This window comes from Daldinia loculata, assembly GCF_022478755.1.
Source record: "Daldinia loculata strain CBS 113971 unplaced genomic scaffold F4817scaffold_31, whole genome shotgun sequence".
Lineage (NCBI taxonomy): Eukaryota > Fungi > Ascomycota > Sordariomycetes > Xylariales > Hypoxylaceae > Daldinia > Daldinia loculata.
The window spans coordinates 217,619-241,702 of record NW_026054885.1 but is presented as its reverse complement, the minus strand read 5'-3'; the positions used below and the strand labels follow the sequence as shown (position 1 = coordinate 241,702).

The 24,084-nt window shown below is 47.0% G+C and overlaps 5 protein-coding genes across 5 annotated transcripts; 2 read left to right on the top strand and 3 right to left on the bottom strand.

The window, feature by feature from the left end:
• Window positions 1–273: 273 nt before the first annotated feature.
• On the bottom strand, window positions 274–2,023 carry F4817DRAFT_146501 (uncharacterized protein). The gene has a single exon (XM_049297920.1). It carries the CDS (start codon window positions 1,690–1,692, stop codon window positions 709–711), a length of 984 nt encoding a protein of 327 aa, XP_049158114.1. The 5' UTR covers window positions 1,693–2,023; the 3' UTR covers window positions 274–708.
• A 1,442-nt stretch (window positions 2,024–3,465) lies between these two features.
• F4817DRAFT_359416 (cation efflux family-domain-containing protein) lies at window positions 3,466–10,735 on the bottom strand (the record flags this gene model as incomplete). Its single annotated transcript, XM_049306158.1, has 9 exons — window positions 3,466–4,217; window positions 4,276–4,348; window positions 4,413–4,693; window positions 5,835–6,996; window positions 7,048–7,493; window positions 7,973–7,991; window positions 9,300–9,826; window positions 9,895–10,369; window positions 10,577–10,735. 9 exons carry the CDS (start codon window positions 10,733–10,735, stop codon window positions 3,466–3,468), a joined length of 3,894 nt encoding a protein of 1,297 aa, XP_049158113.1.
• A 515-nt stretch (window positions 10,736–11,250) lies between these two features.
• F4817DRAFT_340648 (DHS-like NAD/FAD-binding domain-containing protein) lies at window positions 11,251–13,508 on the top strand. Its single transcript, XM_049303663.1, has one exon. The coding sequence runs from the start codon at window positions 11,563–11,565 to the stop codon at window positions 12,760–12,762; it is 1,200 nt and encodes a 399-aa protein (XP_049158111.1). The 5' UTR covers window positions 11,251–11,562; the 3' UTR covers window positions 12,763–13,508.
• On the bottom strand, window positions 12,813–13,424 carry F4817DRAFT_316872 (uncharacterized protein; the record flags this gene model as incomplete). The annotated part of the gene is made up of 1 exon (XM_049300736.1): window positions 12,813–13,424. The coding sequence occupies one exon, from the start codon at window positions 13,422–13,424 to the stop codon at window positions 12,813–12,815; it is 612 nt and encodes a 203-aa protein (XP_049158112.1).
• Window positions 13,509–13,661: 153 nt separating the features above from the next.
• On the top strand, window positions 13,662–20,688 carry F4817DRAFT_340645 (peptidase family C50-domain-containing protein). The gene has a single exon (XM_049303662.1). The coding sequence runs from the start codon at window positions 13,903–13,905 to the stop codon at window positions 20,245–20,247; it is 6,345 nt and encodes a 2,114-aa protein (XP_049158110.1). The 5' UTR covers window positions 13,662–13,902; the 3' UTR covers window positions 20,248–20,688.
• The last annotated feature ends 3,396 nt before the right edge of the window (window positions 20,689–24,084 follow it).

Sequence of the window (24,084 nt, the reverse complement as noted above, 5' to 3'; positions counted from 1 at the left end):
AGTCCATACCCAGTACCTCCCTGGCCTCTATTCGACGGTAAGAGCTTCCGAATCTACCGAGAGCTGTCTAAACTTTAATAATAGGTTCGCCTGTAAGACGGGACTTGATGTTACACATCTTTAGGTACTTTAGCTTGAACGTTTAAATGCTTAAAACAATACAAAAACTACAGTAACAAAGGTACCTTATAGCATATGTACATCTAACCTATAGCTATGCCTAATGGACTATTATAAAATCTATACGTTATTAAGCTTCTTAACAGGGAATTCCTTTGTATTGACTCAACCTTATACTGCCAGAGTTGATAGCAATATCTAATATTATGCTAAGCAGAGCGTTTGATATCGAGCCTCGAGTGTTACTATGAATAGAAAATAGAACAGCAAAGAAATAAAGCAATCGCCAAGAAACAATCACATCGAGGTATCAGTCATAAACAAAGATGTGTTTACTGCCATAGTTACGGCACGTACCGACTGCATTCCTTGTCTAAGTACCTAATTACCCCATACAATTGGTGATATTCGTCTTGCAAGCCGCCCAGGTCCGTCTTCCAATCATAAATTCAGGGTAGCCCCTAAACCTCCAACGCCGGTATAATGCCCCTAGGTATAAACGCCAGTGGCCTAAATCATTCATCGTGACCTCATTGCTGTCGTGTAGCCCGTAGAAAGAGAACCAGATGACACAGTATTAGCCAATGGCTACGCAGGCACTTTCTTCTTACGTCCGCCCCTTCCCTTCTTCTTAGGCTCTCCGACGTCTCCCTCTTCGTCACTATCGCTATCAGGTTTAGTTCTGCCGGAGCTCTTGCCACCTTCTTTCTCCTCGCCCACCTTGGCGACAATGTCTTGTAGGAAATCCCATTCAATAGTTGAGCTTATTGCCTGCTTGAGCATTGGCGCCGTGATTCTTTTGGAATTCTTCTCCTTGGCCACCTCGGCGCTCTTACGAACGAGTTGTACCATGAACAGTTCTAACGCTTTTCCAACTGCGATGGGGGTTTGCTGGGCGACCTTGCCCACTTCCTCATCAGCTTGCATTATACGCTTAATGCGCGCTGTGGGGAACTTGGTTTTGACTGGAGACGGTTCCACCTCATTTTGCTTTGCTGCCGGCGCGATCTTTCGTGGCGGCATAGTGCTTTGTGGTTTTGACGAGTTAAATTGGTTGGGAACAGCAGGTGGTTGCGAGGTTTGGGGTTGGGAAGGCTGTGTTTGTAGCTGTGCTTGTAGTTGATGATAGATAGCGGGTGATGCAGGCTCGGGATAGGACGAGTAGTAGGACACGGAAGCGTTCGGGGGTTGTAGAATATATGGCGATTGGTTTGTTTGGGCGAATTGTGTTTGTTGTCGGGGAGAGAAGTATTGTCCTTGTTGTCCGGCGGTGCCTTGAGACGGATAGGTGCTGAAAGCGGTGTTGTTGCTGCCGTTACTACCGTATGCAGGAGCGCTGGTAGGCGGTACAGAAGACGGTATGGATGATTGATAAGTGCTGTATTGGTGGGGCTGTGGCTGATTATATCTTAAAGGAGCTCCTGTACCAGCTCCTGGACCAGCCCCAATTCCAGCTTGAAAGAGATAGCCACCTGGGGCGTTGTGGTTCTGGGGAATGTCAGACGTTGAGCTGGAATAAAAAGAAGAAAGGTCGGGCGACTTTGGCGCATACGAGCTGTCTTGGGTTGACATGGTCTCAATGTTAAATGTTAAAATTTCGCAACGGTAGACCGTAGAAAACTGGGGAGGGTCAGAGCTTTGGAATGGCGGGGCAGCTCCTTTGAGAGTGCAGCCGTTTTTTTGTGGTGAAATATTTGGGTAGATGCAGTTTGTGTGGCTGGTCAAAGTCGCTAGGAGAACAAGGGTGGCCTATTTTTTATCTAGTCGCGACCAATAGTTATAAAAACACCTACAGTACAAGATAGGTACGCGGGCAGGAGGGAGCAGGAAGGTAGGGGTGGACTAATGCAGGAGGTAACACCCAATGATCATACGCACACAATGATGCAGGTCTGAGGTGTGTTTGCGTTGTATGCCTAAATAGTCCACCGCGCGGGCAAGAACACAATTAAATGGTTGGTTAAGTACTTGTTCGTACCCGAACCGTATAGTACTGAATGTACTGAATGAGTCAGGAGGTTTCGCAGAAAGAACCTTGTGACTGCTAGAGGTAGTGACTGCAACCGAGGGACTAAAGGACTTGTATGTACTTATGAATTGAATCGAATTGTACAGTACAGTCCAAATATCAATCCAAAACACCGTTTCAACTTTGCGGGTAGGCCTGATTCGGTACGCCGAGCATTAAAAAAACCTTAGAAGGTAAAGGCCAATAATTGATGGGATACAGCGTCTCAGCGTTGTAAATTGCCGGGCGGTGAAGGTGGGGTGTGATAATAGGTCCGTGCGTTATTGCTGATTATGTTGCTTAGTTGGTTGGCAAGGGAAGGCTCGGGTCTTGTTAGAACCAACGCAGCGGGTTCAGAATTCTGCGCCAAATTCTGTCGACCGCAGCACGGGCGGCGAAGGAGCACTGGTTTTATATCCGCAAAGACCACCAGAACGGCGAAATCAAATCAGGGGGTCCCAGTAATCGCAATTAGCACCGCCACAGCATAAAAAAAAAAGGTACAGGAAAATAATACAACCTAGAAATCCAACACCGATTTTAATGTAACATTCTTCCTTGTACTCACCGAACACCACACCCTCCACGAATTGTCTATCATTATTGAAGGATGGCCACTCAACTCTTCCATCTACACATCTACAAATCTACACATTCGTGTAGATTTATGCGAATTACATGTCAACTACCTCAACACAGATGAATTATCAAGACCAAATATCCATGTTGATCTTGTCACAAATGAATTTAGCACGTGTGTGTCGCCATCGACACTAAGAGGATCGAGGACTTTTGTCGCGCATAAGCCGGTCTCATCAAGGCTCCCGCAGATCATTAGGCTACAGAGGTCGGGGGCGATTTTCTCAAGGTAAATGACTCTTGCTCAGCCTTATATTGGGTTTTTCTTCTTCTTTTCCTATTATAAGATTTTTTCGAATGAATTATCCCGAAATTCATGTGACATTGCTTCGGACTTTCTATAATACATCGTATCTCATTACCCTTCCCCCTTCGGTGTCCACTTAGTATACAGCCTACCTACATAGGTGCAGTTGTTACTCCAAGGATACCTACTTGCTTCTGGCGAGAGAAACGCCTTGGCGTGTCATGAATGATGATAATTATGCAAAGAGCTTTGTCCAGAGACTAAAGTAATAACATTAGTTTAGAAGCCGAGTGTTTTATACCCTATGGTTTCTTTTCTGTTGTTTAAGTTTATGATGGCATTACTTGATCTAATCTGACATGACATCAGCACGATACAGAACTCACATGAGTCTTATGCCAAGCGGCTGCGTTACTATTATATTATATTAGATAATAGATTTGGTTTAGATCTAATGAATATTATCTCGAATTTCCTCTACTAAAGACTTTAGTCCTTTTTTCCTATTGCTTGGTGAGCTACTAAGAAATAGACAAGCTACCGGCCAAGCATGAATTCCTCCTTTTTCTTCTTTACTGTGAACTTTTATGTTATTTTCCTCCAAGAACTTGATAAGAGCTGAAATTTCGGGCGCAAAGACCTCTTCGGCACCATAAGCCACAAATATGCCTCTCGAGGGTGTTGCATGCTTCCACCACGAAACGTCTCTACAATTGCCCGGTGATAAAAGCGGATCGTTTACCGACACTTTCTCTCCTGCGTACTGGTGTGCATATCGATGCAAATTTTCGGCGTTAAGGTAGTCACTTGTGGTATTTTGATGCTTGCTAGAGACCAGCGTTACCCAAGGTGAAATAAGCACTGCCATCCCAGGTTTTGCCAGGCGCCATGTCCCGGTAGTTCTATTCATCTTTTCAAGGTGGCGGCCGATATTAGCAAGATGGAGCAGCAAGCTGAGCACAATGGTAGCACCAGCTGAGTCTCCGCTGACGCAAATCCTATTAGCATCTTGCACCGTTGAAAGCACATGCTCGTAGCCGGCAATGGCTTCCTCTAGCTGCGTTGGAAAGTTGGCATCGGGGACCAGCGAATAGTCCAGAGCAAAGACAGCTGGGTTCTTATATCCGCTATCATTTAATAGGCTTAGCCATGTGAGCAGAAACTCGAGGTAAAAGTATGCCGAGCCCATCGAGAAGCCACCCCCTGGATCGCTGTTAGTCACTCTCGGATCTCGTGCCGGATTTGCATATTTATCTCCTACCATGCGCGTAAAATATGCAAACATCGGGTTTTGCTGTTGGATCCTTGATGATCCATATTCCTTTGAAACGCTTCTGCGGAATGATTAGTAGGTCCTTCAGACGCGTTCACCTTCGTTAAAGTCGAGAACTCTCTTACATCATTATGCTCATGCCAATATATGGGAGATCTTAAATAGCCATGCCGCAACATTCTAAACTTCAGGAATGGCAGGGCCACCGGCTTGGAAAAGAATACCCTCCCAACCTTAGGAGGTATGTTTGCAAACGCATAGCGAACACACCGGATGACGAGGTCTTCAAATAGGGATGCCTTCTGTACGAATGGAGATCGCTGCTCATATCTGACAAAGTAGCGTTCGCGGATCAACTCGAAAGGCAATTGAAATACTGCCGCTGCATTAGTATTTTCCATATATCCTTCAATTACGGACTCACATAAAAAGGGCAAGCATTGTAAACCCACTAACACGGTTTCGAGCAACCCGACGTGTATGATCAGCTGCGGTGCCAGAAATACGCAGAAAACAATGCAATCCAAGTACGAAACGGAACCTAGAATCATCGTGTCTGGAAAAAGCGAAAACCCACGAGCGTACCTATTAGTATCTATACGTACATTGCCTCCGGTGAGGGGATAGGGGATTAGAAAGCTGCTTCACGATATTCCTAATGAGATCGAAAGCAATAAACAGTCCAATGCGACCAATGCGACCAAAGCCACGTGCGCGTCCCCTAAGCAATTAATGAATGATATGTAGTATTAGTCGCATGTTTTTACATAGTAGTTGCGTGCTAGGTCTGCGAACTCATCTGTTTCGTGGTTAGATACCAGCTGATGACGTCGTCGAAGATTGTGGGCTCATGTAAGACTAAGCCACATTTACCTCGCTCTCACATGTCTCGGATTATGAAAAGGGTTAATTTGCCATCACGACTCCTAGCCGGCGCGACAAATGTAGAGATGTGTTATCTTACTTACATAGCGGTTAAATGTAGGAGTTATGGTCGATTGTTAATAAATGATCTTACTAAGCTGCAGTATAAAAACCGACCTATGTCAAATATAGTAGCTTAGCAAGACTTATACAAAGATATGAAATACCTAGGTAGGTAGTTAGACATTTACAACTTAAGTTAAAGGCCTATGAAACTTGTTATCATTCATCACCTAAAAGTTGAATGATATAAGTAATACTTCATTATGTAGAGATATATTTGCTTGTCTTGTACAAGGAGCTACTACTTGGATCTAGGTTCGATCTTATATGAACCACATTAACTCGCTCCAAACACCAGCGTCTAACAACCTAAAGTGAAGATATCATTTGTTGTGTTCAGTCTTGATCTTAAGCTACTACATCATAGCTATATCTAACCCATAGACCAGACGTCTAGCGCTACATATAATAGAACCCCCCACTACCTCCTTACTTACACAAGAACATAGGTACTCTTCGTCATCCCTTGCTCAGGTATATATCCTCACAACATCAGAATTCTAAGCTAGTCTAATTATGCGCAACCTCCAAGATCCTCTTCTCCATATCCTCAAACGCACCCAGCACCTTCCCATAGCTCGCGAACGCCGCGTCGCGGAACCCGTCGTCCACTTTCTGGATAGCATCCTCCTCCCGCCAGCGCTTCCCAATCAGATCGTCGAAGCTCTCGTTCTCGTCGCGCCGCTCGAGCGCCCATAGCGCTTTATACGCGCCGCCGAGCGCGCACGCGTTGCCGCCGACGTCGAGTCGGTATACCCCGTCTGCGCCGCCTAGTACGTCGCCGAATACGCGCGCGATTGCCGGGTTTAGCGATCCGCCGCCGACTAGGTAGATGCGGCGCGGTTGGGCTGGGAGTTGTGGGCGGTCTGTTGGTTTCGATACTAGATTCTGCGAGCGCAGGCGCATCGATAGAGCCTGGGACTCGACGATTATGCGGGCGTCTGCCTCGGCGCCCCAGTCTGACGTCTCCTTTAGGTCCGAGCCATCTGCGCTGTTGCAAGTGTACCGCCAGGTACCCGCCTTGATATTCGGCACGATTTCCGGTAGCGGGAAGTATAGGCCCAGCTTGGCCTTGTCGCCTTCCTTCTTGACGTCTAACGGTGGTGTCTCTAACACCTGCTTGTTGAAATTCTCCCAGGGGTCTGAGCCCGACGGTTTAGGAAGATTATCGCGGACCTTCTCGCGAGCTAGGCCACCGTTCTTGTAGCACAGCATGAACATGAAGTGTCCCTTTGTGGTGGGGTGATTCATGAAGTGATACGAGGGGTCAGGCTTATAGCTAGGGGTATTCATAAGGAACGTACTAGACGTGCCTAGCGAGACGATCGCATCATGTGGTCGCAAAGGTAACGATAAGATCGTCGCGGGATTGTCACCCGTAAAAGGCGCGATTTGGCAGTCGGGGCTGAATCCGTACCGTTTTACAAAGTACGAGGAAACGCCACCTAGGCTGCCACCGCCGTCCAGTGGTACATCACCAAGCTTCTTCCGCAGCTCGGGTACACCCTCCTTAGTTGCTGTCAACTCTAGGAGTGACTCATTCCACTTCTCGCCGGCGATATCCCATAGATTCATACCGGTAACGTCGCTTATGTCTATCGGCGCAATGGCTCCTAAAAATAAGGAGGCTAAGAATGAAGAGGCGAGCGAGATGCGAGCAGTTTTGCTGTAGACCTCAGGACGTCGCCTTCGCATTCTTAGAATTTGTGTACCCGTAAAACGCTACTCTGTATTAGTTGTGTTGATTTTCAGTAAGGTCACGAGACCACTTACATGATGAGCAGCGCTCCCTGTGGCATCGGCCAGCTTCTGCTTGGAGCCCAGGTGAACATCGAAGTGATCACATTCAGTCTGGGTGCTATGGTCTTGCCAGTTCGGCGCGAACTCGTAGGCGAAGGCATTGGACAGCTGGTCGAGTAAGGATTTCCCACTATCGAGTGTCTTTAAGGCAGACTCAGCATGTTCGCTCCAGTAGACGCTTGAATGCTGCTGACCAGAACCGCTAATGCCTTTAATATGCTCGACAGGGCAACCCTTCTCCTTCAGCCGGGTTAGAACGAGGTCTACGGCCTCAACCCACATGGCCACGGGTGCATATACTTCGCCCTCATCCTCATTTGTTTGAACGCCTTTCTTGATCTTATACTTGGCAGCAAAATCGGCGTCGAAGTCGACTTTGGCTTCGGAGATAACTTTGAGATCCGAAGCAATTACAATTGCTGTTGGTGGTCAGTGAAAAAAATAAATAAAATAAATAAAAAGAGGGTTCCTCTCTGTATAGAAATTCTAGCGCATAGTTAACAATTGCATGGACTCACCCTTTAATTGCTGGGTTGAGAGATCAAACCCGAGGTATAACGGCCCCGCGCTCATATTGCTCTGCTAGTAAATCAACGCAAGCGTATATCAGAATTAGAAACGGTAGGGATTCATAAAGTCTAAGATTTAAGCATGGGAATGACACTCTAAAACAAGGAAAGGAATCCTGGAAATATCGAACTCTAAGAGCTGTTGATGCAAGATTTACGGATCGTACGTCTAATATTATGACACCAGTGACCCAGATCTCGGTATCGCGGGGCAATGCCGCCCCTTATCAATTTAGGCTAAAACGTCATTAGCTCCAATCTTGGAAACTGATAAAGCTGCTCTAGAAGACCCGAGGGGGTGTATTGCATGGGGAACTGAGTGACCCGACCTATGCCCCACTCCCCACCCTACCTGTGCAGGGGCAGCTTGTGTGAGAGACCTGACATGACCTAACCTGTGTAAAAGTTCAGTAGACCTATGGAATAAAGTTTACCTAACCTATGGACCCTTACTATTTAGCAAATTTTTATAAGGTATATTCATCTGTATAGGTAATGACTTGGGCAATAAAATTACTATTCGGTTGTAGATCCTAGGCAATAGTAACTGAGGCATGATTCAGGCAACTAAATCTATTCAATGATTTAGGCAGTTACTGCATATATAAACATAGCTAGATCCTAATCCTGTAATCCTAAATAATCGACTTAACAACGATGTCACCACTATTCTAGGAATCACACGGTTAGCGCTCACAGAGTACTCAATGAGTACTCAGTAAGTAGTACCCGTGGACCCTTACCATATATAATAGCCGCTGTAAAGAACCAAAATAATATCGGTAAAGTGAGTACTCAGTGAGTACTTAATGAGTATTGATCAATTAGATTATAAATGGCTAAGTTGGACCATATATTTTACTAAAGTAGTAAAATATTGCTAAGTGCTTAGTTGAGTACTCAGTGAGTACTGATCAATTAGATTATAAATGGCTAAATTGGTCCATAGGTTTACTGAATTTTATTCCATAGGTCTACTGAACTTTTACACAGGTTAGGTCATGTCAGGTCTCTCACACAAACTGCCCCTGCACAGGTTAGGTGAAGTCAGGTGGGGAGCGGGGCATAGGTCGGGTCACTCATGCTCCCGTATTGCATGCATTGCATGTACGCTAGGTACCTAAGTAACTTGTTACTGTACATAGGGATTTGTACCTTTAGAGCCACGGCCTTGGCGCCGAGGTTATGATATGTGCAAACGTCTCCGAACTCGCATATGCTACAAGTCTTTCTATGTTGCTATTGCTAATGCCATGATATCTGCTATGCGTAGTAAGATAAAAGTGCAGCCAGCTTAAGGACTTATCTCTTCGAAGCTTCGCAGACATCCCCTTTCTACCTCTGCTATGTTCATCAAAATGCTATTGTTAGCAACATCGAGTGCTAAATCTTTCCGAATACCGTTCGTCCGGTGATGCGGGTCGAAGATATAGTACACCCAGGCTCTGTCAAGAGAGCCTCACCTTTTATTCCCGGGTAGTTTTGGTATCATCAAATGCCGACCATCCGAGGTGCCTAGAATGTAACCAACGCCCTAACGCCAAAAGTGATTATTCTCCTCATATAGGTTTACTTTGACTTATCGTCTCCGTTCCCATTGTGGCTGTGATTGTGATTGTGGTCGTCCTCGGGCTCTGGGCTTGATCGAGGGCTCACGTCGCCAGGGATGAATTCGTCAAACTTGGGGGTAACGCTATCCTTAGGCAGGAAACGGACGCGTACCCTGCGGACGCCTCGTACCTTGCTGCCGACCCGAGTTCTGATTTGGTTCTCCATTTCGCTAACAGCTTCTACCGTCCAGCTTCCCGGCACGGCTACCTCTAAATCCACCAGGTAGTTCTGACCAGACTTGATACCTGTGACACCGCGGAGCTCTATCTCATGCCCCTCAGGAATATCTGAGAAAGCTCTCTGGACCTGTTTTCGGACCGAAGCTTTGACTTCGTCATCAACACTCTTATCGGCCAATTCGAGAAAAGCCGCCATAGTGTTCTCAACTCCAGCCTTCACCACCATCAAGGATATCAGGAGACCCCCGACAGGATCTAACCATGCTGCATTTTCTACCAAGTTTGCACCTAAGATCACTGCCAACGTAACAATACCAGTGAGACTATCGACTCGGTGGTGGACGGCATTCGAGGCGAGGACCGATGACTTTCGTTCGCGAGCAACTTTCATAGCTATGAAGGACGATTGGTTAGTACCTATATTTACCACAGAGTTTCGGCGAATTGGTTGGAAGACTTACTTGCATGATACAACCACTCCTTAATGGCAACCGTGCCCGCAGCTAACCATGCAGCATGCAGACTGGGTATTACATCGGCACCATGTTCATGACCATGACTGTGACTGTGTGTATGCGCGTGTGCCATCAACTCTGCTGCAGAGGCCGGATCAAGGAAAAAGTGACCATAGAGCGTTAAGAGACTGCCGTAACCCATATAAAGACCTCCGAAAAGAAGCATGCTCGACACACCCAACGATCCTAAACTTTCGATCTTTCCAAACCCAGTAGGATATTTATCCGTGGGGGGTTTCAAACTCCAAGATATAGTAGCCAAAGTCAGAATATCAGATGCGAGATCTGTTAAGCTATGAATTGCATCGGCAACCATTGCTTTGGAATTAAATAAGTAACCACCAGCTCCTTTTGCAATTGCCATACCAAGATTTGAGTATAGGCCAATTCGGGTAATACGAACGCCAGCATCATTTTTATTCTGGGAAGTAAGGTAAACATTATCATGGTGATGGTGTCCGTGACTATGCTTGTGGCCGCTATGGCTACGCGTCTGAGAGAGCGTGGCCATGATGGGAAAAAGACGGGTGAATTGGCGATGAATAAATGGTGAAGAATGAGTGATAGAAAAAGATTGTACTTGTGAAGAAGGATAACAAGAAGTTTGAAAGACTCGACGTGGTTGTACCCGGTGTGGTTTATGTGTCCAATTAATGTGATTAAAAGGCTGTTGCTGACGGATAAAACTTGGGCTTAATCCGGTAGTCAATGTTGCAAGCTCAGGCCCGGCTGCGACAGCCTGGCGCAGGCTCAGGCCGCCTAGGCACGGCCAACCTTGGGGAAACATCTTAAGAGGGAAAGTACGCCGACCATGTAATAGTGTGTAATGGAGCAGGTACAAGACTTAGATCCAACAATCTGACAAGTGACGCGCGTTAATGCCTAGGACTGGCAAGTAAAAAGATTATGTATATCTAAAACATGAATCACCGTTGTACTATGTAGAAATGCTTGCGATGCGTGCGTGCGTGTTCCTTGAACTGCGACGACATCGGATGGGTCGGCGTGGGAGAACGGTGCCAATTGGAAGCCAATGAGAATCCATCTGATTTGATCTTTTTAGCTGAATTGAAAAGAAAAAAAAAGGACCCTAGACTACGTATGTATGTAGAGCTGCGTCAGCTGCTGCGGTAGCGTTCGATCAGGGAACTGGAAAAAAGCCCCTATGTAGCCGACCCCACGTCTTCAGGGGTCTTCAAACTGAAAGTCACCGTTATAGCGGTATCATACTTGCAATCGCACTCGATATAACTATATGTACCTAAGGTACACAAAAGAAGTTCTCTAATAGCGTAGCACAGCGTCTAATAAAAAGATGGCGAATGCAGCTTACTTACGGGTCGACCCGCCGTTACCTCATAAGCCAGCCAAACCTTACATTTGTAGCGGCTTACCTCATCTTTCTTGACTTCTCATGGCTCGACTTAGGTAAGATACCTAATAAATAATGACTTCACTTCACCAATATTATTATTAAAGATTTTGATAGAATGAAGAGTTACATGCCCTTGTTATACTTCTTTATATGACCAATTATAAATTAGATTTTATTACCCATCAAGTTCTTTAATTAAGTTCTTCAAATTAATTATATCTTATTGTTAATCCATCCAAATGCGCAAACCATATATGCGAATTCCGTATACGGATGTCCTAGCATCTCCCACCGTCATCCCCCAGACCGCGAATACTATTTCAGGAGCTATTGCGGCCCTGCAGGAATTCTTTGGAGCAGCATCGGCAAGAGGCTCTCCATCTACGGTGGTCCTTACAGGGGCTGGTATATCTGTAGCTAGCGGACTCGCAGATTACCGAGGACCCAATGGTACATATCGAGTAAACAAGACATATCGGCCCATCTATTACAGCGAGTTTCTCCAGAACCACGAAGCTAGGAAACGGTATTGGGCCAGGAGTTTTTTCGGCTGGACCACTCTACTGAAGGGAAAACCCAATGCTGGTCACTATGCGGTGAAACACTTAGGCGACTTGGGACTAGTTCAGAGTGTGATTACGCAAAATGTGGATTCGTTTCATCCAAAAGCTCATCCTCAACTCTCCACAATCGAGCTACATGGCTATTTAAGATCATGCGTATGTACGTCATGCCATGAAGAACTGCCGCGAGACACATTTCAGCATGAGCTAGCTAGGTTAAACCCTGCCTGGGCAGCGTTCCTACAAGAAGTCCTAGCTTCTGGTGCTTTGGATACAGAGAATCCGGATGAAAGACGAGCTAGGGGGTTGAGGACCAATCCTGACGGTGATGTTGATCTCCCAGATGCGCCATACACGACATTCCGCTACCCAGCTTGTCCGAGATGCCTTACATCTCCGCCTGCCATTGCGGATGGGGGTTGTGCGAAGGTTGAGGTTGATACGGACGGTGCATGGATGCCAACTAGCACGGCTGGAATTTTGAAACCAGCAGTCACCATGTTCGGAGAGAATATCCGCGTGCCCGTCAGGGCTGCAGCAGAGCAAGCCATTGAAAATGCTGGAAGCTTGTTGGTCTTAGGCACATCCCTGGCGACTTATTCTGCGTGGCGATTGGCTAAGAGGGCTAAGGATCGAGGCATTCCCATTGCGATCATTAACCTTGGAGGCGTCAGAGGGGAAGAAACATTCTTTGCTAACCTCAATCCGTCTCAAAAGGGAAATCAAGGAGCAAGAATAGAGTTGTCCACTGACGAGCTGTTACCTGCTCTTGTAGAGCAATTAAGACAGTCCTCCAGTATAAATGTTGCTGCAGAGGGCCATGATCATAGCCCTAAACAACATAACGCCTCGGTATTCAAAGACATGATGTCGTAATAGCACAATAGTCGTGTTGTATATATGCAACCTACAATATAACTTATAGGTTAGAAGAAACTCGAGTAGCTCCCAGTCTTCGTCTTAGGATGCTCCTTAAATTCCGCAGCGGTTGGACCACTGGACTCGGCCTTTACGGAATCTACCACGGGTTGGTTTGGCTTTTCGGGTTTCTTCGTATTCTTGAGGATATCTTCGCGTTCGATCTCTCTGAGTACTTCCTCCCACTCTTTCTCTTTCTCCGCATCGCCAGTGCCTAAGGCTTTCTGGACATCGATTTCTTCGCCTCGTTGTAGTTTCTCTACGACCTCACGTAGCAACTCAATGCGAACCTCGGACCGCCTCATGAACGTGTCGAAGTCCTTCTTTAAGGCGATCATCTGGATAGCCATGGATCCAATGAAGAGGAAGATGACAATGTAGAATGTTGCTGGATTCCATTCTTTTGACTTAGGTTTCTTAGACACACCCCAGTTCACAGATTGTTTTGAGCGTCGGAATGGTTTCGGTATCATATTCTTCCAAAATGATGGCTGCGTAATCGACGGGACCGTGCTGGCATGTCGGACGAGGCGGGGTTGATTGAGGAATATTATCTTCGTGGCTGCTGGTGGGAAGGATGCCGTGGCCTTCATAGCTTTCCGCCATATTAATTTATCCATGTTGGAGAGACGTATCGTGATGCGCGAAGAAAAAAGAAAGAAAAAAGGTTCTGATATGTGTTGAAGTAAAATCATTGAAGTACATAGTAAGGTACCATATTATCTAAGATACATTGCGATGTATCTGCAGCCCCATATCTAAAAACGCACAGACCCCTTGAAACAGATATCGGTACTTATCGTTTCGGTTGCCCGGCCAACATATTTAGGTTTATCTTTTAGTCTAAGTTTAGCTAAACAGCATCCACTCTAATATGGATTCAACATAGATTCACGCAATAAACTCCTACCTTCCTTGTATTTGCTGTGAATTGCACATCTTATCAAAGTCCATGAACTCGAGCTTACGACATTAAAAATATTCTACACATTTCACATCTCCTCCGCGTGCTTTGGCTAATCGCTTTCTTAAGTCCTTCATTCTTTTCTCCTAATGACGATATGAGTAGAAGTTGGCAAATATAGCAATTCACCCCTCATGGAATCCATACAAGCCCGCGCCGACTCTGTGCGAAATGCTGTCACATCGGTTTCGACATGTACTGCTACAATCTCAGCTACCGTCAAAGAACTTCTCCAAGATAACGACGCGAATAACGAAGCCTCAAAACCAGTCTCAAAAGCGCGGTCGACCAAATTAACAAGAGCGCCAAGTAGAACAAATACTATATCAGGAGGGCCGCGTACACAAGGCAATGGAGGATGTTTATCAGCTAAAGAAAAGGCTGTCCTGGCTACTCAGATTGTTACCGCCAGTCTCAAAGCTCTGGGAGAGGCAGCGAAATCTCCATCTAATTCAAGTCCAGATGCGCGTGAATCTACCAAGAGCGATCCTGCCAAAAGCGAAACCCGAAATGGCCTTCAGAGATCAATTTCAGCCCCCCTGAAGCCATTATCATCCCGGTCTTTGAATAGAGTTGCGACATCGCCTGCCGTTTCGAAGGCATCTCGATCACCCTTACAATCTACCTCTTCAATGGGATGTTTATCTTTAATAGAATGCGCACGCGTGGCTTTCGCAGCATTAGCAACTCTAGAGTCGTCAAAGGCTGTCCAACTTCCTGAACTGCAGCTGGAGGCGGGAATGTCATCATTTATCAGCAAACTCATCGGGCTGAATCAGTTTGATATAGCATTAAGAGAGCTTAGGGTATTAAAACGACGCTTAGGACGTGTGGACAATGAGGAAGTTAAGAACGCAGCGGCCCGTTCGAAACCGGAATCCAATATAACATCGAAAACACTTGCCGAGTTGCTGGATTTCACTATGATTGTTGCGTCTGGCCCATTACTTGGTCTGGTCATCACAACTCAACTTCAGGCTCTTCGCATCATACATGGCCTCAAAAAGTCCTCACATCTTGAGGGCATCTTACCCCTACTACGCGAGACTTGTTCTTCTTCGCCGATAAAACTACTCCTATCGTCTCTTAAGGGTGCCAACCCAGATCAGACCAAATGCGCTAGACAGCTGGAGAGTCTATCTCAAACTCTTCTTTCTTTAACGCCAAGCGTAGCGGCTAAGGATGATGACTTTGCAGTGGAGCCGAAGCTGTCCCCAAGTCCCGAGGTGGCATTAGAGGTACAAGCTCTCGGTTTGGTTACGCGTCTGCAGTCATGGAGTGTATCTGGACATAGGGGGGATGTTGATAAGGATATCATATCACCTCTCTCCAAATGCCTATCTGCTTTTGTTAGAAGAGCATCCTCCAGCCGCTTTCCAATGGCGATTACCGCTTTCTCCCAGGTCTGGAAACGTGTCGAAAAGTTAGGACTCAGGCCGACAGAATCATCTCGGTCTCCCTCAGCTACAATATACCAAGTACTCGCCACAGCGTCCCAGGAATCTGGTAATACCAACGAGGCGAAGAAGTGGTTAACAAAGGTCAAATCTTTAACCAACCCAGCCGTGGATTCCGCGGCAAGGTGTTGTGCTGTCACCGCTAGACTGTTGGCGCTCTCTCTCAAGCAGTCCTCTCAGGTTGACGAGAGTGTACTGATGGAAGTCTTGGACGGGTTACGAGGATCGCTTGGTGGTACAAGTGCGGAAATGGACGACCTTTTAGCCAGCGTGTGTCTCCTGCGGAAATCTGTGATCAACGTGATCATGGAAAAGAAAGATAACTCTACTACGATTCCGCAGAATATTAGTGAACATCTGGATACTTTCATTTTCCAACTACCTCGATTTTCTCTGAGATGGCTAGGCAAGCCACCGAGTTCGGCGAACGCCGCAAAGGACTTTATTCGGTTCGACCAACGTCGGGGGTTATTATCAACCTATTTACCTCACACCCTCGACTCAGCTCTGATGCTTTCAAAATTGCTGTTAGACAGTGGTCGACTCGCCTGGGATGTTTTGGATTCTACTCTCCAGGACAGTTTGGCCCTTCTAGAAAATATTGAAGATTTAGCTCGATTAGAAACTAAGAGCAATCCATCTCCCTCATATCATATCAAAATATCTCATTTATACTACCAACAACACCTTGCTTTACGAAAATCCATCACGAAGACGACAGAAATTACATCTCTTAAGGCGCTTCGAAAGTCTATCGATAGTGTGAAGAACCGGCCTGAAGCGGAGCAGACCCGAGCTCAACTATTAGTCAAATGGGAGAGATTTGCTGAGCTATGTAGAGCTTCAGGTAGATTAGACGATGCTACTGATGCTCTCCGCTCCATTAGAGATCATCTTGTTCGGCAAGAAGTTGTGTCAAACATTACCGCCAGCCTCGCAACAGAACCCTGGTGGATAGCGTGGAAACAGAATTCTGATGTCGAATTACTTTCAAGGACAGTCTGCAACCTTGCTAAACTTGACCGGAAACACAACGATTGGACTTGGTTGCTTGTTGGGCCGGATAAAGCTACTGCTCTTGAGCATGATCTCTACGCCATCGTTTGTAAAGATCAGAAGTTCCGCTACGAATCGGATTTATCAAGTCCTATGATAAAGACTTTATTAGAGTTTTACTCTGTTGAAAGGCACCCAATCCGCAGGTTGAGAACCCTGCTGCAGCTTCTCACTATCCACATGGGCTCACAAGATGGGCTTGCCGACTTGCGGGCCGAGGTGGAAGGGGTTCTCAAACCGATCAGTGAAGAAGCCCTAGCGGATGATTCTGGCCTAGTTCGCTACATCCCGCATCTACAAGCATCAGCAGCGTGCATATTAGGGTTGATCGACTCGAACATAGATTCACCACAAATTAAAGAAGCCTTAGTTAGATGGAAGCACATCGTCTCCCAATGTCAATCCACTGAGCAGCTATTGGCCCACATCGATAATCCATCTCAGCTACTCACAAACCTGCAGTCTCTTGTCGATTTCGCCAGAATCAAGGGTCTAGAAACCCTACAAACAGAGATCCTCGAACTCTCGATGAGCCTCTCTAAGCTTTCGGGAGATTGTAATCTTGAAGCATCAATAAGTCAGGGCATTACACTCTGTCTACAACATTTGAGCCATGGCTGGTCATCCAAAGCTGAGAAGTTTTTGATAGACAACCAAGAAGTAATTTCTCAACCAGACATCGCCAGAGAGCTTATTGTGAGGTTTCACTTATCTGCTGCCGAGTATCACCTCTCCTTGGGAGCTCTTGACAAGGCTGAACAGCATTTGAGTAATGCTCGAAATGCTGAGATGGGCTTGTCATCCGAGCTAGAACCAAGGAAAGGGAAGAGCTCCAATCGAAGAATCACAACAGCATACGCGTATTTCCTATACTCAAATCTCGAGCTCGAGCGTGGCGACTGTTATCACGCACTTCGCTTCGCCAAAACCGCTGTCAGGAAATTGTTCCATGATTGGTCCAGACTAGATGAGATGAGATCCGCCGCCCACGATATTTCCATAGAAGAGTCCTCGCAATCAGATGCTTCAGATAAGGATACGAGCCTCAATAATTCCTATATAGAGCGTTCCGATCTACCCCGTGCGAGCGCTGGCCCAGAGTTTTGGGCACTAGCTTACCAGCTGTTTCGGTTTCTTCTACAATTGTCTTCTACCTACTCACACGTCGGTATGTATCAGGAAACACTATATTATGCCGAACAAGCACATAAAGTAGCGAAGAGCATGGAGTCAGCAGTGTACATGTCTCAATCTCTTGCATGGTTAGCACGGGTGTGGCTCATGGCTGGTAAGCTGGAGAAGGCAGTAGAGCTGGCAGCTGAAATCAAGCCTATAACTCTAGGCTTAGAGCCCACCTATCAGAACGCGAAAGTGCTGTGTCGTCTGAGTTCGGTATATGGAGAAATTAACGATGAAGAGGCGCAAGAGGAAGTAATAGGCAGGGCAGAGTCCATGCTCAAGATCTTGAATAGCGCCCACGATGCGAATAGTTCAGTTGCGGATGTATTAGAATCAGACATGGCAGGGCTAAGGGTCGAAGAAAAGCCAGTTGTTAAAGCTGTAGGACGCCGCACTGCAGTAGCGAAAAGACCAAGAGCTCCAACCAAGAGTATCTCGAAGAAGCCGCCGCCGAAAAAGGAGATTCCCCTACCCGAAGTCCCGGTACAAGTTAAACCCGAAGAAACCCAATTATCCTTCTTACGCGCCTCGATCCTCCAGATTCAATCGACCCGTCTCCTTGATGCTAGTGATTGGGCGGCAGCGGTGACCACCCTCCGAACAGCATATGAGCTTTCCAAGTTGCCCACAGACGTGTCACAAGCCAGCTTCTTAATGGGCGTGGCCTTGATTGGGCAGAGTCTAGAACAGATAAGCCACGACGCTGTATTTTCCGTCATCCAGGATTCAACTCTTTCATTCCCTTCAGTAGCGGGATCTTTTAAGGAAAGGATCGCATCTGATCGGCTATCCTTAGCAAAACCAGTGGCTCCTCGCAAAGGTCGTGGGCCATCGAAGAATGCTCAGAACACGCGGTCTTTTGTCGAGAAACTACGCGAAGCACAAGGACACTTGCTAGCGGCGCATTCTATTGCGAGTCTTAATGGCGATGGCGACTTGGTTCATCGTATTGCCACTGTCCTACAAAATGTGGTCATCCTTTTGTCGAATACGAATTCATCCACACCGGCGGCGAGCCATCCTGCTCATGCCACTTGCTCCGTTGAACTGGCGCGCAATCTGACCTGGCGCCGCGAGCGCAAGACACTTCACCTAGAAGCCGCAAAAGAACCAAAGTTGGATTGGCCTGTACTTACCGATAATACCTATGATAGACGTACCAGCCTTGGGCTTTCCCTAGATATGGATTGTTTCCAGAGAGATTATGTCGATATTATCCCCAAATCTTGGAACGTCGTATCAGTATCACTAAGCGACAATGAGCACGATCTATGCGTCACTAAGCTCCAACCAGGCCACAGTCCATTCGGAATTCGGCTTCCGCTTGAGAGGGCGAGCTCCAGGGATGCAGACTCTGAGGTGTTCAGCTTCCGCCAAGGACGAACAGAGTTGCTCGAGATTATACAGATGGCTAATCGCACCTGTCATGATGCGCGGGATATGAGCCAGAAAGGTGCAAAGTCCGCGTGGTGGGCTGAACGGGAACAACTCGACGAACGCTTGAAAAATCTTATGGACTGCATCGAACAGTCATGGCTCGGAGGGTTTAAAGGCATATTTTCGCATCATCGGAGACAAGAAGATCCAATTGTTCAGTTTCAGACGAGCTTTCAGAGTATTCTCGACAAAAATCTCCCCTCGAGGCGCAAAGTCCGCGGCAAAAAGACGAAAGCAGCTCCTGCAACCCAGGTCAACCTTGATCCTAGGATATATGAGTTATTTATCGGCTTGGGAGACCCAACAGCTCGCGAGGGCGATTTAGACGACGCTTTAACAGACTTGCTATACTTTGTTGTCGATATCCTCCAATTCCATGGCGAGAGGAATGCTTACGATGAAGTCAACTTTGACGACATGGTGGTGGAGACCTACGACGCTTTACATGCGTATTACGTTGCTGCTAAGAGTGCTAAGGACGCGGACGAAGCTGTACATACGATTTTGATCCTCGATAAGTCCTTACATGCATTCCCCTGGGAGTCCCTGCCTTGTCTGCAGGGCTTGGCCGTATCTCGCGTTCCTTCGCTCGACTGCCTGCGAAGGTTGATTTTGGAGGCCAAACCTGGTAACCCAGATGCCGTCGACGAAGACGACCAAACCGGCAGTTTCAGTCGACGACAGGGTCACTACGCATCAATTAACTCAGGCACGTACATCTTGAACCCTGGCTCCGACCTCAAGAACACTCAAGCTACCTTCGGCAACGCATTATCCACCCTTCCCCCGGCGTGGAATAGCATTGAGATGCAGGAACCGACAGAAGCCGAATTCGAGTCGGCCCTCGCTGACAAGGATTTATTACTGTACTTTGGTCACGGCAGCGGCGCCCAGTACATTCGCGGCCGTACGATTCGTAAGATGGATAAGTGTCAAGCGGTAGCACTGCTCATGGGCTGTAGCTCGGCATCGCTCGCGGACGTGGGTCGCTTCGAGTGCCACGGCCCCGTATGGAACTATATGCTGGCCGGGTGTCCCGCCGTCGTGGGCACTCTCTGGGACGTGACGGACCGCGATATCGACCGCTTCGCCGGACGGGTGTTCGAGGAGTGGGGGCTCATGCCTAAGGGCACGTTTGCGGAAGACGCGGGCTCGAGCGCGAAGGGAAAGAAGGTCGCGAGAGGAAATAAAGGGGGCACGGAGAAAAAGAAGGCGACGACTGGAGAAGATAGGGGTAATGCGAGCCTTGTCGAGGCTGTCGCGAAGGCACGGGATGCGTGTCGCTTTAGATACCTGACGGCGGCGGCGGTGTGCGTCTACGGTATTCCGGTATATATTAGCGATCAGTGAGCCGAGGCTACCTATATCCTATCCTAATAGCAAATGTAGGGGGAGGGGAAGGGAAGGTGACTAGAGCAGATTTCGCTCGAGGAGTCGGGGTCAGGTAGGCGGCATAATGCGGCGTTCGGAGGTCGATAAATTAGAGCTCTAGATACCTTTGTTGTTGTCGTTGTTGTACATTGGATCACTAGGCGTTGGGGCTAGGATACTCTACTTGCTTTCAGAGTACGTAATGTTAAGATAATGATTCCCAGAGTGATGGCTTGGGTACCAGCGGTGATTATGATGTTTCGTCTTGTTCTGTAGATCATACGGAGATGTGTTCGAATTATGGTTATGGAGAGCGCTCCGGAAGGGGATCTAGAACATCCTGTTTTCTTCAGCGGCACTTTTGGACGAACTTGCACTATTAGATGGGATTTCTCTAGACTGTTTCTTGCACATACGAATAGAGATGAATAATACTAATAATAATCATAATAGATTTAAAATTAACCTATGTCAAAGTTGGTGCTATGGAGGTTGAGTCTTGCTTTGGCGGGCCTATCTATTCGCTTGTGTATTAGAGAATCTAGTTACGTATTAGACTAGGTTAGGTACCTAAGCTAGACTTTCCATCTAAGGGAATAATTATGTAGGGAGAGTAGTAAAAGTAGTAGTACCAACGGACCGCCAGCGCCTCTCCTATATTCTAACTATTATAAGGTAAATAGATAGTGTTAGTAGAGAAAGCGAGTCTAAATTGCCCGGTCTCCTTTCCTTATCTTTACGAGCCATGATCTCGATCTTCAAGTCTTACTTAGAAGTATACTAAGTTACGTTGGGACCGTTGGCACGCGTTTCTGAGCGGTACATAACGGTACATATGCCGTCGTTGTTATAGGGCTCGGGGCTGCTACAAGAGGGAGTTCGTTACTTACCTGTTATTGAACCCATTACGCGTTCTACCTACCTACGCATCGACGACACGTATACCGCAGTATAAGAGCGTTGAGATCCGTGTAATCCCATTATTGGAGCCTAGGCCCGTCCGCGCTGTAGATGCAGGAGGCTATCGTGATACACGTGGCGAATGTCTGGCTGGTAATGGGCCGATGGAAAGAGGGGAGGGATGAGCAGGTCAAGATTGCTACTACGGCCCTCGTTTAGAGCTTAGTTGGGATATTGAAGGGCAGACAGAGACCACTGTTCGTAATATAGTCGTCATTATGGGTCTGCGTGCGAGCGTATGCTGCTGTGTAAGAATTCAATAGTGCTTGTCCAGTCATTTACGTCGTGATCCTGTCGAGTACTGCGAGATCTAGGTCAGGTAAGCCCGAGGGCAACACGAGATGCTTCGAGGTCTAATTTTCTACGCCTGTCCTTCTTTGCTCAGTTCGAGGTGATATGCTCTAGAGTTCTAGCCCTGGTTCGGATGCATCATCTCTGTTGCTGGACGGTGGATGGTTCGGTTGGTGAGGAGTAGTAACACCGCTCTTAGAGCTTCTCTATCAGTCGTGGATGTAAACGGTTGTGCTCGGTCGCACAACTACCATGTCACAGCATAGCCGTCGAGTAACTCCCTCCTTACCTGCATACAGTAGTCAGTGCTATGTATATCTATTCACCCTGGGTTCTGCTTAAATTACTTGAAGAAAGTCGAGATGAGTGAAAATTTAATCGTACGTGGGCGCCCTTCATTTTCGGTACGGCAAGGGCTTGTATCAAAACCCGCCCGGCTACCTCCTAGAGTCGGATATTCTTCTCTACGCCAGCGAGGCACAGTCGGCCAGGAAAGGCACGGGCTCAAGGAGGGTAGACAAAATGTACCACAGAGATCGCCTCGTAGCCTGGTGCAGATCTTGAGGGTCCACGTCGCATTAGGTTAATCGCGAATGTACAAGGAGGAAATAAGGTAGTAGAAAATTAAGATACAACATAAATCTTTTTTTTTTCCTTTGTGGAGATGTGTTGCATACTTTACCGTCCGACCCCTTTCCTTCCTCTACCTGGAGAATCTTGGTAGTCCGGGGAAAGCAAGGCGTTGCGTGATTTGGTCGATCTTTCGACGAAGAATACATTATATGACTGTTATTATAGATAAATAGGTGCTATAGTCGTTATGGGACTGCATCTATATCGTGTGGTATTTTAGTCTGCGACACGAGTATGACACATGAGATTCTACATGCAATAACATGATATAAACCGCTTATTCTTTATCAGAGTAGCCGGAAGTTATGCTGCTTCCGACGTTGGCCAGCTTAGTACATATCTCAAAGGCGAATAGCTTTCCGTCTCTAGGTTGGTGGAAGTTGGAGGAGTTCCGATACGGAGTAATATATCCCCATGGGGAAGCATCGCATACAACCCAAGTTCGATATAATGTAGGTAGGGTACCTTAACGACGTATCACTTAGGGTGGATAGTATAAGTCTTTCGAGTCACGCAAGAGACTTAGGTAATGCCCTCCTGCTGAATTGGGGGCCTTCGCGGTTGTCCATCCGCCTTCAACAGCAAGGCTGGGGCGCCTGAAAATGCAGGTCGCGCAACGGAACCAAAATAGTAGACCGCTAGCATCGCCAAGCATACTGGGGCTTTAATTTTCCCATCATATCCAATTCGCTACCGAGGTTCGCATCCGCAATATGTTGAGACGTCGGGAATTTCGAAGTATTCCATGACCATTCTGCGCAGCTGAATGGGGGGGAACGGCGGCAAAATACGTATCGCCCACATTAAGCGGAATATACAGGGGTCACCTCCCCTATTCAAGCCATAGCTGGAGTCGCTTCTTCTCGAAAGGACCGAGTTCATGTATGTATGATGATGTCTCGGCCGCATCCTTTCTTTTCTCTTTCCATCTTATTTTACCTTCTTCTCATCCTTTTCGGCTGCCTTCATTACGGTAGATAGCTGTGCCACGAGACCATCTGTAACGTCGGTTCGTGGATAAGTCTCGGCATCAAGACGAGAGATACATGATGCAGTGAGACCTTACCACAAGGCGCATCTCGCCTCGCTCTAGGACACGTCAGGAGCTTAATCATCGAGACTCCAAGCTCCATACGCGTCCGTATACAAGAGCCCAAAGTAGAATGTCAGTAGAAATATATAGTATATGTAGTTTCATTAGCGCGGGGGTAATTGTTAACGAACTAAGGTGAGTGGATCTATCATTGGAGTTGAACGATTGAATGCCCAACGAGGTACGTTGCTGGCTTCCGGATCCGGAGCTCCAGGTAGCATGTGTCAAGGGGACCTTTAAACAACATGATTGTAGCTTTGTATTCTATTTTGTAAGATCAAGGGAGATTCTAGCTGTCTGGTAGGACGGAGCTGGCAGGGATGGATTGTTTGAATGTATGATATGTGAAGAAGGAGAGGCCGAAATCGCCACCCCTGAATTGGACATAGATTTCCGGCGGGTCTGGGAGTGGCCAAGCTAAGTTAAGAAGATGTATGGTGACATTCCGAGATATACATGGTGCCGCCCCCGTGCTAAGAGAGGCCCGTTGATACAGCTGATCGACATGCAAGCAAGTTGGCGCGCTAGTGTTTGGTTATGAGAGGAATAAAGTCGCTCGGGACTTGCTCGCTCTGGCGGATGCAACCCTATTCTTTTTGCTGGGGTTAATATGAAGCGCGACTATCTGTCATGCGGCTTTGCGTAACCTTTCGTGCAGATAAGCCATGATGCAGATTTTGTCCGGAAATTACTCTAGATGAGCGAAACGAGGGTTAACACGATGGGCAAGACTATCGGAAGGTAGCTCTCCAAGTAGGAAGTGATGCAAGTTTCGGCTTCGTTAAAGTTTCTGTCCATGGGGCGGCGATAGAAGCAGTTACTTATGTCAGCCTCATAAA

Coding starts and splice junctions, on each gene's coding strand:
- F4817DRAFT_340645 (XM_049303662.1), top strand. CDS start 13,903: ATGGAATCCATACAAGCCCGCGCCGACTCTGTGCGAAATGCTGTCACA.
- F4817DRAFT_340648 (XM_049303663.1), top strand. CDS start 11,563: ATGCGCAAACCATATATGCGAATTCCGTATACGGATGTCCTAGCATCT.
- F4817DRAFT_146501 (XM_049297920.1), bottom strand. CDS start 1,692: ATGTCAACCCAAGACAGCTCGTATGCGCCAAAGTCGCCCGACCTTTCT.